The following is a 14,176-nucleotide window of genomic DNA, read 5'->3' as shown; positions in this document are numbered from 1 at the left end:
AGAGGGGAGAGTTTCCTGTGTTTTAGCTAGTCAACAGAGCGGCTGGACCCTGCATTAATGTCTCCCCTAATACCACTCAAGTTAAACTTTAATGGCCTACTACTGGCCGCAGCGCAGCCTTGTGTGTGTGTGTGTGTGTGTGTAGAGTATTTGTGTGTGCGCTCCGCTCACAATTCCCTCTTCAGGTTGAGCGCCTCGTCTGCATTTTTGAGGCGACAGCACAGGTTGATGAGTAGGGCGTAGATGCTGGGTGTCATGTCCTCTTCGTACTGCTGCTTCAGCTTAAGGGCACGCTGCAGGTTCTGATCAAACAACAGAACTCTCAGAAAAATAACACACACACACACACACACACACACACAGAAAAACGCAACTAATTTCAAGGAACAGAAAAAGACAGCGTTATGAGATGCAAACGAATCCTACCTCCTCAGCACACAGAGCGTTGATGGCTTGTTTGAGAGTAGGGCTCACTGGCTTTTTCTCTGCTTTCAGTTCAGCTAATCTGTTCTCCAGTACCAACACCATAGCCCCGTTGTCCTGATGGAGACAGAGCGGCGGTGAACACATCGATACGCAACCTCGTGTTTACATCATAGTACACACATAATACAGATCATGCGTGCACACTCATCTCCTCAGAAGAGCTGTATTCTAAACATGCAGAGGAGGAGAAACGTGTTCTCACAAACCAATGAAAGGTAGCAGGTAAATTATTTTGAACGCGTTCGTCACACCATCGTACTTACAGTGGCTTCACGAAGCTCTACAGCAGGGGAGATGGACGTTCTCTCCTCGGATCTTTTCAAAGCATTCACATTCTGACACACACACACACACACACACAAACAGTTAACATCTGACATTTAATACCTACTGCTGTGAGGCGACACCATTAGAGCAACTATAATAACAGTACAGAAAGCATACGCAGGGCAAAGACACCCTCGTTTAGTCACGAGGTTAGCGACTTTACTGATTCTATTCCAGGATGACTCTCAGCGACCTGAAAATTATATGACAAAAAGTAAATGTGAACTATAGACTGAAGGTCAGGCCGTGTACCTTGAGGAGCTCGGGGGTGTTGTACAGCTCCAGGAGGTTCTTAATGCCTCTGTAGATGTTCTGGGAAATGGTAATATTCTGCACAGACATAGGAGGAGGAAAACAAATGTCAGATAAATGTGACGACGAGGAACCGAAACCTGTTGAATTGTGTTTGTTACAACGGTCAAATGCAAAGTTTGAACAGTAGCTGAACAATCTTAACTGGGTTCAGAACAATTAATCTCAGTGAAGGTTTTACATTTGAAAACTGTGAACATAAAGTTTATAAATACTTTAATTTCAACTAAGCAACTGATAAATGACCAGCAAAGAGGTACACTTCAATCAGCATGTAAACGGTTTCAGATTTATGTTGTTGATTCGTGACTCCTTGTTAAGTTGTGAACTACGTGTGGTCAAGTGTCAAAAATGAATCTGTAACTAGTCTGTGGTGAGCTGGTTGTCTGTTTAATGTTATTCGAAAGTCATCGTCTTTAGGGTTTAGACAGGGTTTAGCAAAATCTGACTATTTCCTGACATTTTTTCAACCGAAACAATTTTTAAATCAAAAATTAGGATATCACAAATTGACCCTCTGAACTCCAAAATCCACCGGTGGGTTTTTAAAGGTATATTGTCTTTACAACATTGCCAAAGTTACACCAATTACCAGAGCCAGAAACTGTAAAAACAAGAGGGACAGTCTAAACTTTCCTACAGTCCTCAAACTGCTCATGTGTCTCGTCTTTGAGTCAGGAAACTAAACCAAATCTCAGCCTTAAATTGAGATATTTCATCAAAATCTCTTTAGTCTACACGTCTCATCTAAAAAACATGGCAAAAATAAACTGTTTACCAAAACCAGATTCTGCCAAAAACAAAAAAATCTGCACTCCTTGGAACAACCGTGATACTATGACCGACTCAGCTGCAGTCACGTGAAAAAGTTCTGTGACTTTTCGGCTAAACTGCAGGCTGCAGATAAGAAATATGGAAACAAAAATAGTAAAATACAGCAAAAGTAGTGAAATTACTATTAAAAAATGAAGTCACTATTTCTTTCTTTTTAGTGACACCTCGACGGAGGAAAGGAAAACAGTTTTTCAGATTTTGTGTAAAGTAAATAATCAAAGAAACACAACTTTTGTTTTTTTTTCTTCTTTTCAGGATGTTATTTATGGCACCATCATGGTTGTGTTGTTTCCAAAGAGGTGCTGGACTTTGTTTGAGTAAAAATGAACAGAAGCAGAAAGTGTCCAGAACCCACTCGGGGTTCAGACGGTTAACGAATAATGAAAACATCAGTCTTGAGGTTAACTCTTAAGTGACTGTGAAGCTCAGTAGACTCAGGGAAATAAAGCATCCTTCATCATGAACTAATCTATTGAGTGTTACTGATCGACACCTTTGTGATCTTTTAGACTACTACAAAAATGTCATTTGTTCATTTTGGCAACTCTGTGCTGCAAGCTTCCAGAGCATCACGACTGTTTAATGTGAGGAGGTTTCCTACAGACGCCGGTATCTGAAATGTCTTAAATGCTGATTTAAAAGGTTCCACATTGCTCCGCTAAACTGTTTCGCTGATCTCAAAGCGGCCGGTCAAGACGTGACACTTAACCTCAAAGTGTTCAACAAGATTTAATCTTCCACAACATGTCTGGACGTCCCAACTCAAACCTTCAGAAATGGAGCACAGTATGGAGGTCATGTAATCGCACTCTGCAGCGAGCGTGTGTGTGTGTGTGTGTGTAAACTGTGAATAATCCGAGTCCGATTACACACTGCAAATCATCTCAGATCAGAGAGTGTAAGCTCCTTTAAAGCGGGAAGGTTATGAATGAACAGGGTATGTGGTGTATGTTAGTGTAGGGATGTGAGGTGTGTGTGTGTGTGTGTGTTCAGTAACCTGAGTGTGTAGCTGCTTGAAGAAACTCCGCAGATTCTTTTCCTGTGCCTTCAGCTGCTTCTCCGACATGCTGTCTATCAGATTGTACAAGAAGAAGCCTGCAGCGTCTAGACGGACACACACACACACATAAACACACACAGTTGTCTTGGGAATAAATTTCATTTGCCACCGTGTCAGTCACTTGCGCCCATTTGTGCATTTATACTATTTTTCCGTAACCTCTGCAGAGTGTGTGGTTGTGTCTCCTTTCTGCTGACAGAGGCTGCTTTTGGGCTGGCGTTTGAGTGAATGTGCGACGGCTGGCGGTGACAGCTTCCTCTTACTTCAGCGCTCTCGCACAAAAACACACACACACACACACACACACACACAAAACGACACACACACACACACACATGCAGATGTCGTCTAACGGGATGTGACACGGATAACAGTCTCCATCGCTCCCACCAGCACACACACCAGTTCCAGCACTTGGGATTCTCCGTGACACACACACTGACACGGAGCGACATTAACGCTACACAAACACACACACACACACTGCCAGAGCAAAGACGCTGCCCAATAGTGACACACACACACACATACACACACACACACACACGCTTTAGCTACTCAGCGCTGTGTCAGCAGCCAGGCTCCATTTCCTCGGATGGAGAGAGCAGGTCTTTCACTCACACACTGACACACACACACACACACACACACACACACACCTGGACGTGAACACACACAGGCTTCATGACGAGAAGTGGGCCGGGCAGCAGTCTACTGCTACTGAGACTGAACGCAAACGCACACTTTGGCATTTTTTTGTCATCTGAATCATAGTTGGAAGGTGACAGAGTCTGCAGTCTGCAACTTTGATACGAGATAGATGATACGTGCACAGGCGTCCTCCCTTCTCTCTTTCTCACCTACACACACACACACACACACACACAAACACACACACACACACACCTACAAGGACATGAAAGACGTGTCCTTGTATGCGAGATGCGCCTCACGGAGGAGAACAACACGTAGAAATATTTCCTTACCGGTAGTGTTGACGCCGCGTCTGGTGAAGCGCCCATCGTTGTATAAGAGCACAACAATCTAGGAGGAAAAGAAAATTTGACACAAACTAAGTAAAACAAAGGTTTGACAGCAAATCTCACAGCAGGGACAGAAAGAATCGTTTAAATAGCCACAGAAAATGATTGCATAGTCCTACAGATCCACTCCCACTCTGTTAGTATTAACTTTTTTTCCCCCCTTTCAAATATCCCAACTTCTACATTTTGTAAAAAATTAAAGTTTCATACGTGTAAATTAATTCTGTGCTTGCAAAAATCCTGCCTGAGCTGAATAGTGACCCTAAACGTTTCTGTATTTATACATTCATTTATATGTGACGTATTCAGAATACTGTATAGAAAGGATCAGATGGCATTCATCATCCTACATGTGTCTTCTTAAACTCTACATGTAGCAAACAGTAAATACCTTCTTTATCATTTATTATTAAGGAATAAGCCCTCATAAAGGCAGCTGAGGCTCCACCTGATATACTAAAAATCTACTTTTAACTTTAGTGACTGTGCTCCCTTTCTTCCCCCCACACTAAGGTGATTTGATGCATCTTTTCCAGCTAATCAACTACTTTCAAAATCTAAAATCCTCCCTCTCTGTACTCGTTGGTCACTCTTCACAGGCTGTGTGGACACTTTGACGTCTTACCTTCACCATGGAGTCCATATCATTGAACCTGCAGGGGGCAGTAGAGGACAAGACATGAGTCAACGTGAAGCACCAGCAGGTCAACGAGACTCCAACTTGTCAGAGTTAATGTGCAATTTGGTTATAAGAGAAGGTTTCTTTTTTGCTTTTCGGTTACAAAACATAAAAGGGCATCCACACATCTGGGGCGACGTCTCATGAACACATTTCTTGAAAAAACTCCAGCCTGACGAACTTTAATCTCCTGCTTTCTTGTTGGTTTTTGATCTTGGTTACCTTGACATCTACAAATCTGTTGTAAGAGTTATTTCAAAAGGCTACAGATGAAAGCATCGGGTAAAAATGAGACGCAAGAACTGTTTTAGAACATTTTCCTGTTTTTTTTTTCCTCCACATTTTGACACATCCAGTTCTCTACGTACTGATATATATATTACATTTTAGAGACAGATAAATTAAGCGAGGTGTTTTTTCTGACAACAAAAAAAAAAGATGTGACGCCTGAATTCGAGTACTTGTAACAGTGACGCCGTCATGTTGCCATAACGACTGAATTGACAGTGTAGCACAATACAATACGCCGAGAAACGAGCGACGGATTTTCCAGTTTGACACTCTCAATCCCGCAGTACAAGAGAGCAGAGACGGCAGCACAAAAGCCCGGGAAAACCACAAAAGACACACTCGACACACAAAGTCACGCGCGCACACGCTCGGGCTAAATGATGACAATGTGTGACATTTCTGGCGTTGTCAGCGAGTTGGTGGAAAGGAGGAGAGAGGGGGAGATGAGAGGAGAGAAGAAGAGGTCTTTAATGATTAAATTATCCCCTGACCTTGTCTTTGACAGGGGCAGGTCCCGCATTGCAATGACACGGCGCTCGCAAACACACACATACACACTCCCCAAGTGACAAGCCCAATTATGACCCTGTCAGGCAACCTAACCGTCACAAGAGAGTGTGTGTGTGTGTGTGTGTGTGTGTGTGTGTGCTAATGCAACGAGAGCAAAGCAAATGGAGGAAGTGGATTCAGACACACACACACAAAAAAAAGACTAACAATTAGCAGATACACCGACTTAAAACCTCAAGTTATAAACATGGAGAGGACACATGGATGCACAGATGCAGAGAAAAATATCTGGTACACTCCATTAATTTGTATAATCTTGCCTTTGTTGCTGCTATCCGTCTTTCTACTGGACATTTTTCAACTTTCTTTTACTCTGGTTACAATATTTTCACACGTCCTTGAACTCGAAAGTATAAAACTATGCTGCCAAGAACCCAATTTTGTAACTACAGTACATTTACTCGAGTATTGCACGTGAGGACTCGAGTATTGTTGCATGGATATTAGTTTAAGAATTGTACTGCACTACAATTCAGAGGAAGACGTCTAATTTGAACTCCTTCACATTTAGTTAATGACTTTATTTACGTTGCAGATTGAGCTTAATGACACAGAATATAATCAACAAATAAATTATGATGTTATATTATAGATGAAGATAAAAATGTACATGCTACCCAGCAGATAAAGTAGTTAAAGTATCAGCTGCAGCATTAAAGTGATGAGCACAATCATCATCAGAAAATATGTCAGTCTGCATTATGAGTACTTTTGGTAATATTTCTTTGTTCTGTGCTTTCACTTAAGTATAAAACTAAATGCATGGCTTTGCCTGTGAGAGAGTATTTCTATGATGTGATATGTCACACAACTACAACATCCGAGTACTTCTTCCACCTCTTTGTTTCCCTGCTTAAAATATAAAAAACATGACACATTTATTTAAAAAGGAAACTGCATCACTGGGAAGAATCCACACAATCTTTATTCTATCCTTTATGTTTCTTAACAAACACATTACCTACAACAAAGAACGCCCTGGCCGAGTGAAAAGCTCAAAGTTGAGCTCGACTGAGCGTATTCTGGCGTAGCGGCGGAAATAACTTCGGTCCCTGCAGACAAGTCAGCACTTTTCTCTTTGACTCACCTCCAGCTTCGCTCGGGGAGGGGTCGGAGTGTTTTTTTTTGTGTGTGTGTGGGTGTGTAGTGCTAAACTGTAAATATTCATAAACACCCCTTCAACAAAAGCCCGTGGGTCAGAGCCCGGTCCTGAGGCTCAGCGAGTGTTTGTGCGTCTGAGAGTGTGAGAGCGACTGAGACCGGTGCCGAGGTCTGGCTACGAGGGGCAGTGGTGGGCATCTGCTAATTTACATATCTCCCACGGTGCTTTGGGGCGAGAGCCGAGGGATGACGGCCTCCATATGCATGAGGCACCCAAGTATTAGTGTGTGTGTGTGCTGTAGTGTTTTTCCCTGCAGCTGCCCACATGCACACAGACGCCGTAGATGGTGTGATAGGCTGCACATGTCATACTCGTAGCATATGCCGCAGTGACCTCCACGGCGCTACAGGCCTCCCTAAAACACCAGCGAGGAGTTCTGAGGCAAAATATGCAGAAATATGGAATCGAAAATGACGGAGGACACGTAAAGACATAAACAGGCGACGGGCTAATTGACTCACTTTTTGAAACCTGTGAGGAGGCTGTTGCAGAAAACCTGGATGTCCAACGGAGGGAAGGAGGGATCTGATACTAGAAAGTAGAAGAGACAGACAGAAACGGTCACAACTTGTCTACACGTGGTTTAAACAACGTGGTTGTATGTGGAAAATAATGTTTCTGAAATCTCGCTCGTTGGCGACAGATGGGCTCGTGTAAAACAGATGCAGCGTGATGCTTTGCTCAGAAGGATATTGAATGGTTAGTGTTGAGGGAAAGAGCAGCATTTTTCATTCACGCCCTCAAACAGGAATCAACCAATGCAAGACAAATACTGTTTTATAGGGCTGCAGCTGCCTTATTAGTGCCAAAAAAGTAAAAATTAGTGTGACCACAAGTCCCAAAACTGTTCAATTTACAAGTAAAATAAGAGAAAAAGCTGCATTTTTTAAAAAAAGATTTAGGACGCTGAGGTAAAGCAGGACTCGTGTATGAAGCTGATCATGTGGTTACGTCCTCTGTCTCGTCTCTGTGCTGAAATCTGGCCCAAACACTGAAATTCAAAGTGAAGTTCAACATGTTGCTGGAAAAGAAGCAGCTCATCAGCTTCCTATGAGCTCATCAGAGAGGCCAAAGCACAAAAATGAGACAGAAATCAAGACGAGTACAAATCAGAGCTCCAACAACAAATCGATTTTTCGTCTGTTTGTGTATTTATTTAAGAAAAAGAAGGAGGAATCCTCTGCTTCCAGCTTCTTAAATTTAAATAGTTTCTGGTTTCTTTACTCTTCTATGACACTAAACTTAATGTCTTTGGGTTGAAACAAGACATTTAAGGACTTTATAGACCAAACAACTAATCAAAAAACAACAACTGATAGATTTATTAGTTATTTGCAGCTGCAAACAAAAGTAAACTTAAAGAAGTTAAAGAGCAGCTTGTTTCATAAACTTCTTGAAGAAACCTTATTTTGGTGGTTGTGTATATTAACTTTTATGAGGAGAAATATACAAAATGTTGCAGAAAACAAATCTTTCTTCACGAGAGGTGGTGGAAATAAAATTCATTGGAGACTCTGGAATAAAGAGAAAACAGAGCGATGTATGTGAAAATGAGCGGTGGACATCTGAGCCTAAAAGGAGACGAAAGACAGAAAACAGGACGAGTCATCCATTATTTAACAGCCTCCTCTATCCCGTTCCTCTGCCAGTTGAGGCGCCTCTCGTTCTCGCTTTTTACATATTCACACAGACTAATCTCTTAAAAGGCCTGATGAGCGCAGAGGAGTAAGTGGGCAAATGTATGTGTGTGTCTGTGTGTGTTAACGCCGGGCCAATTAGCCCGCAGGCGAAGCAGCGATTTTTATGATGCGGGCTGCTCAAGATGCTGATCTCTGGACTGTGTCGGAGTTCTTACTGAGGGTGTACAGTTCGGCCAGGTTGGTCCCAGCCAACAAGCGGATCCCTGAGCACACGAAGCCCCCGGATTTCGTGGTGATGCCGAAAGCCTGAGCGGAGAAAAATCACCTTTTGGTCAGAGGGAACTTATCAATGGCCACATGTAAGCACACACACGGACGTATGGGTTACCTTGAAGGCCTGTTGAGCTGCCTCTGCGCTGGAGAAGAGGGGCATGACGTGGTTGGATAAAGTCGCGAGGTCCAATGAGACGCCCAAGCCTTGCATGGCCTTTATTATCTCCAGCACGCCTGCAAGACACACACAGAAAGAGACCAAATTAAACTCCTGAAAGCACACATTGGATATAAAATGAGATTAGAGTTGCAATTAAGGATTCTACTTATTCTTTTCATGGTACACAAATCAGTTTTAGTCTAGAAATGCTCCAAAAAAAAAATAGTGCATGTCCAGCATGAGTTCCCAAAATCCGAGTGTCTTCAAAGTAATGATTCCAAACCCAACAATATTCAGTTTATTCCACTGTTAAACCATCTGAACCTTAAAACCAGCTGGCAGCCTTGAGAGGTAAGTTTTCTTTATAAAAAATTTTTTTTTTTAAAAAGTCTTAAAATATCTTAAAAATTGCAGGAAACTCTTTAAAAAAAAAAAAAAAAAAAGTCAAATTTTTAACTTTAAAATTGTGAGTTTCAACATTCAAAAATTCAACAAAGATGTAAAAAAAAATAAAATAAAATGTCTAAAGAGGCTGCGAGGAAAGTAAAATATGCTTGATCAATGAAATGAAGGCAACATGGCTCAAAAATGGTATACATAGGAGCGAGTTAAATTAGAAATGTAAGCCTATTTATAATATGTGGAGTCCTTTAGTTTTGGTAACATCTGTGAGCTCTTACTTTCTCTTTTTTTTTTGTGATTTATGGTATTATAACTTTGTCATACTGCACACAAGACATTTTGAGTTCTCTCTACTTCTAGCCAAGGTTGTGCTGTTTCCATGGAGGGGCAGGACGTAATAATGTGATGAAAAATGAACCCACAGTGAGTTAAAACATGACGGGAGCAGAAAAAGCCCAGAAATTGATCGGAGTTCAGAGAGGTTTAAAAAAAAAAGAAAGTAGCACAAACTTTAAAAGCTGTAAAAAGTGCAGGTTTGGATTTCTGTAAATGATAAATGACTTTTATAAATAATGAACTTAATTGACTTCCCAATCATCAAGTGCTACAGCATTGAATTTTATATCATCAATCCATAGTTGTGGTCAACAGAAGTGGGGATAATATTAATGTATTTTATGTGTATCTCAGACATTCAGAAAAACAACACTTAGGCCAAACCAACCTCTCTGTATCCACTCCAGTCGCACTCTGCACTTCTATAGACACACACATTTCCCTCCACTCACTCTCCTGTACAGGCCCGGAGCTGCGTAAGCACTGCTACACACACCCTTCATTGGCACAATGCTAATGGCTGCTTTCCCCTCTCCCTCCAACTGCCGGATGTGTGCGCATAAACACGCACTTGGCCTGGAGTGGACTCTCGCCCTGTTCTCCAGCACAACCCTGAGGTCCTGCCCCAGGGAAGGAGGCCAAAACAGCCGCATGCATATGGAACAGCCTCTCGCACGCTCCCCACATGCCTGCAAGTGTGTGTGTGTGTGCGAGCGTGTGCGCATATGGAGGCAGCACTTTGCATATGTCTGGGAGCGTCATGGTGAAGTACAGGCACCTAAATGAGCACATAAACAGGTCTTGTTCTTAATGCAGTTCAGAGGGAGAACGAAAATATCGACGCATCCACAATGTATGCTCTATATGTGCACATCCGGTGTACCGATGCACCTTGTCCCCATGCGGACTTCAGCAAACTACCCTAAAGTGCTTCCTTGAGTTGACACACCTCGAGACGCAGCGTGTGTTCACACTCCACTCAGGCTCTGAAACACACACATATGTATATATATCTGTGTTTCTGCGTCCTCTTGGGACGTATGTGTTCACCTGGCAGTCTCTCTCTTCAGCTGAATAAAACATGAGTCCGGGCTTTTATACGCCATTAAAACCTGCGGCTGGGCTGCATTATCCCAGGTAGGGCTACCTGAACCGGTCCATCCATCCCGAGCCTCCATATCACTCATTCAGCTTCCCCTCTCACTATCCATCTGCAGAGCTTTCAAGAACACAGGCGATCTCCTTCTTTCTTCTCAATGGAGGATCCATCCGCTCGGCCGTCCGCCAGTCCATTCTTACCCCCTAATCGCTTTCACCCAAGCTTTTTTTATGAAAGAAGAGAGGGAGCACCTGCTTTCCTCCTGAATAATCCATAATCAATTTCACGGTGAGCCACACAGACAGAAAACAAGTGAATGGAGAGCCGGAGTTCTAAATGCACGCGCCGGCCTCCCCTCACGTGCTTTCCGGTTTTCCACACATGAGCTTTAGCGATCATCAGCACTTCTTAGTTGTCCTACAAGCGTGTTTGTGTTGTTGTTTTTTTTGCTAGTCATGTCTGTGACGAAGAGCTTTTAACCCTTTGGACCTCAGACCGTGTTTCATTCACTTTATTTACAGGCCTAAGGCAAAGTAACGCCACATTTCAGCTGAGCAGTAAAAAATAAAACTACATCAGCCGTACCACTTACTTTCTCATGGTTTGTATAAAGGAAAGATTTGACTGCACTCATACCTGTACAGTAAATACAGAGCTACTGCCTGCAGCCATGTGGATGAGCACAAACACTGGAAATGAGGAAACAATCAGACTTTCTCTATCAGCAGGTGACAAAATCGACCTACCAGCACCTCAGAAGCTCACAAATTTAAATTGTTGAATCACTAGACACACCAAACCATAAAAACAACACATGGTGGTTTTACATGTGGTTGTGTGGTGGATGATTTCTTGGATGGGTAACCTCGCTTTCTGGATTGGAAAAGGGACAAGACTCAAGCAGAAAGAGAAAAAGACGAGGAACTGTAGTTGCAGTTAAGTCTCTGCAGTCTTGTTGGACTTTAGGAAGCTTTTGACTGCAGAAACTTTTGCATGATTCAGCTTCGTAATCAGTCCTGTCAGGCTTTTTGTCTCCATTTCAATGAAGAATCCAACAGCTTCATTAACTCCAAGGCTTCCAAAACAACAACAAATACTCGTTAATCGAAATAACTCTAGTTACATGAGCACAAAAGCCAATAGCAGCACCGACAGTTTGTTATGTCCACTTTCAAGGTGAATTTTACGTTGTTGAAGACGAGTCAATGAGTCCATTGATTGGGCTGGAAAAAAAATGGCACTTACTGTCCTCTTCAAGTTAAATAAAATCAGTCTCCTTTGAATTTAAACTATCAGCATCAAGACCCACACAGGAGAGTTTCATGGCCGCTTAGAAGTACTGCACTAAGTACCTTTTCTCCCTGAAAGATGTTCTAAGGGATAATTCTTGCAGTCACAACATGCACAAAGGTTTGAGCCAACCTGAAGTGGCCTGCAAGGTCCTTTCCAGTGGAACACGGCCTTTTGTTATGAGGATGAAGGCAGATGGGGATGAAAACTGCTTCAACCTGGGAGCAAACTGAGGGCCGAGTGGTGAGGGCTCATACCACCGATCACCAATCAGACCCATTTCTCATCCCTCTCTCTGGGGAAAAATCCTCAAAACCAAATCCTGATAAAAACACTGATCCCTCTAAACCCATAAAGACACAACACAAAATATTACATTATATTAGTTGAGTAATTTCTCCTCCTGGTTTTTCATCTTTTCCCTCCATAATCCTCACATGTAAAGAAGCCTTTTTGCTTCTTTCCCCTGTCCGATCAATTTAAATATAAATTTGGCACTGAGGAGAACTGAGAAGAGTAGAGACCTCTCCAGGTTGGTCAGCATAAAGCCTGACATACCATCCAGGCAAGAAGTATCAAAGTAGTGAGTTAAGCATGGCAGTGGTCACAAGATATCACCATCAGATTCATGTCTTCAGGTTAACTGTCACAGACGAGAAGTGAGGAAGGAGAAAAGAGAGGAAAAGAGGAGTGGAGCGAACCGGTCGCTGTCATCTCCGCCCGTCCTTGGACATGAGTACCTGTCACTTCCCCTTTTCTTTCTCCCCCAACACCATCTGTCTCTCCATCTCTCCCTGTGTGTGACTCTCTAAAGGTGGATTTTGTTGCTGCAAGGCAACAGAAGAGAGTTCAAGAATACGTCCGTTTCAGCTGCGATTTCATCCTCATTTGCTTCCGTTCTTTTAACCGAGATGATGACCGGCTCTCATCCAGCTAATAGCTCGGGATAAAGTTCAGGGTTAGTCTGACGGCATTACAGACGGCCGTGCACTAAAGAGTTAAAGAAGATGAGGGCGCATAAAGCGGGTCAGGTGGTTTACAGGAAGGAAAGCAGACCAGACAAGGGAGCCTTTACATCTCCCTCATCACCCAAAACACAGGAGGCCAGAAACACTTCCTTCCTCTGCACTTTCCCCTCCCTTTTGTTTTTTTTTTTTTCTTCCACTTGCTCCACCATGTCAGAAGCGATAAGAGCGCGTGGCGTCGCGAGGACTGACAAGCATCGACTAGCTGGCGGCAGGTGGCGAATACGGCCGAGCATATGCTTTCGCTAAAGCCGCCAAATCCACACCTCATCAAAATGTAAAGGGATTTTCTTCCCCTCCTTTCCACTTTTTTTTTTCTTCTTTTTTTCCTCCCCATCCCTTCCCTCCGATCGCTGCCCTCCAATTCCGCGGCTCTGGCCTCTCTGCCCGCTAGTGACACCTGTGGACAAAAAGTGACACGGCGCTTAATATTTCATGGGCCGTGCACAGTGGGGCGCGTAATCCAAAGTGAATTCCCTCAGAGCGCTTGCATTTACATGAAATCAAGTCACTCTGCATCAGTCACATCACCTGCACTGCCCCCCGAAAGCCCCCCCAACACACACACACACACACACACACACACAAGTACAAACACACACACCTCCTGCAGCCAATGAGTGTGAGCGACCAGCAGCGAGAGAAAAGGGGGAAAAATAGAGGAGCTGCATCATTCATGAGGGTTAAGGCTAACACCATCGGAAACAAGCGAGTGTACCAGCGAGAGAGAAGTTTCTCCACTTTCCTTCCTTCCGTCCTTCCTTTCTTTCCGCACCGTGATACCTAAATGGATGCTGTCTGACGTGTTTGTGCAGCTTCGAGACGGTGCGGTTAGAGAGTTTAAGTCGGAGTAGGAGTCCACGTGTGTGCGGTTAGTGCATGTTTAAACTCATGTCTGCTCCTCTTCTTCACGCTGCCAAGCCAAGCGCTGAGACATCTCACCATCCAGGCTGAGAATCTGTCTCGACCACACAGAGAAGTCAATCGGCGGCGGCGTCGCCCACACTGGTCTAACCGGTTCCTCCTCCCCTGCCAGCTCAAATGCTGTCAATTGGCTGACAGGAGAAAAATACATGATTTATTAATCGCTCTAAAAAACCCCAAAGAGAGACTCAGAGCTCAGCATAAATAAAGCACTTAAAAACCAAGCCGCTGCTGAGCACATCTGACAGGCTACATTCACTAAT

The 14,176-nt window shown here is 43.3% G+C and overlaps 1 protein-coding gene across 1 annotated transcript in view; it reads right to left on the bottom strand.

The window, feature by feature from the left end:
* lrpprc (leucine-rich pentatricopeptide repeat containing) overlaps positions 1-14,176 on the bottom strand; it is a 79,261-nt gene that overhangs the window by 52,625 nt on the left and 12,460 nt on the right. The window contains exons 12-21 of the mRNA XM_008298079.1: positions 8,793-8,911; positions 8,620-8,710; positions 7,226-7,295; positions 4,688-4,715; positions 4,006-4,063; positions 2,957-3,063; positions 1,066-1,143; positions 750-821; positions 427-540; positions 172-302 (exon numbers count right to left, since the gene is read on the bottom strand). Coding sequence (XP_008296301.1) covers positions 172-302; positions 427-540; positions 750-821; positions 1,066-1,143; positions 2,957-3,063; positions 4,006-4,063; positions 4,688-4,715; positions 7,226-7,295; positions 8,620-8,710; positions 8,793-8,911 — 868 coding nt within the window. The remainder of the gene's footprint in view (positions 1-171; positions 303-426; positions 541-749; positions 822-1,065; positions 1,144-2,956; positions 3,064-4,005; positions 4,064-4,687; positions 4,716-7,225; positions 7,296-8,619; positions 8,711-8,792; positions 8,912-14,176) is intronic.

The sequence above is a fragment of the Stegastes partitus genome, unplaced genomic scaffold (genome assembly GCF_000690725.1).
Source record: "Stegastes partitus isolate 25-593 unplaced genomic scaffold, Stegastes_partitus-1.0.2 Scaffold1278, whole genome shotgun sequence".
NCBI lineage: Eukaryota > Metazoa > Chordata > Actinopteri > Pomacentridae > Stegastes > Stegastes partitus.
This window is presented reverse-complemented; position numbering and strand designations above follow the sequence as displayed.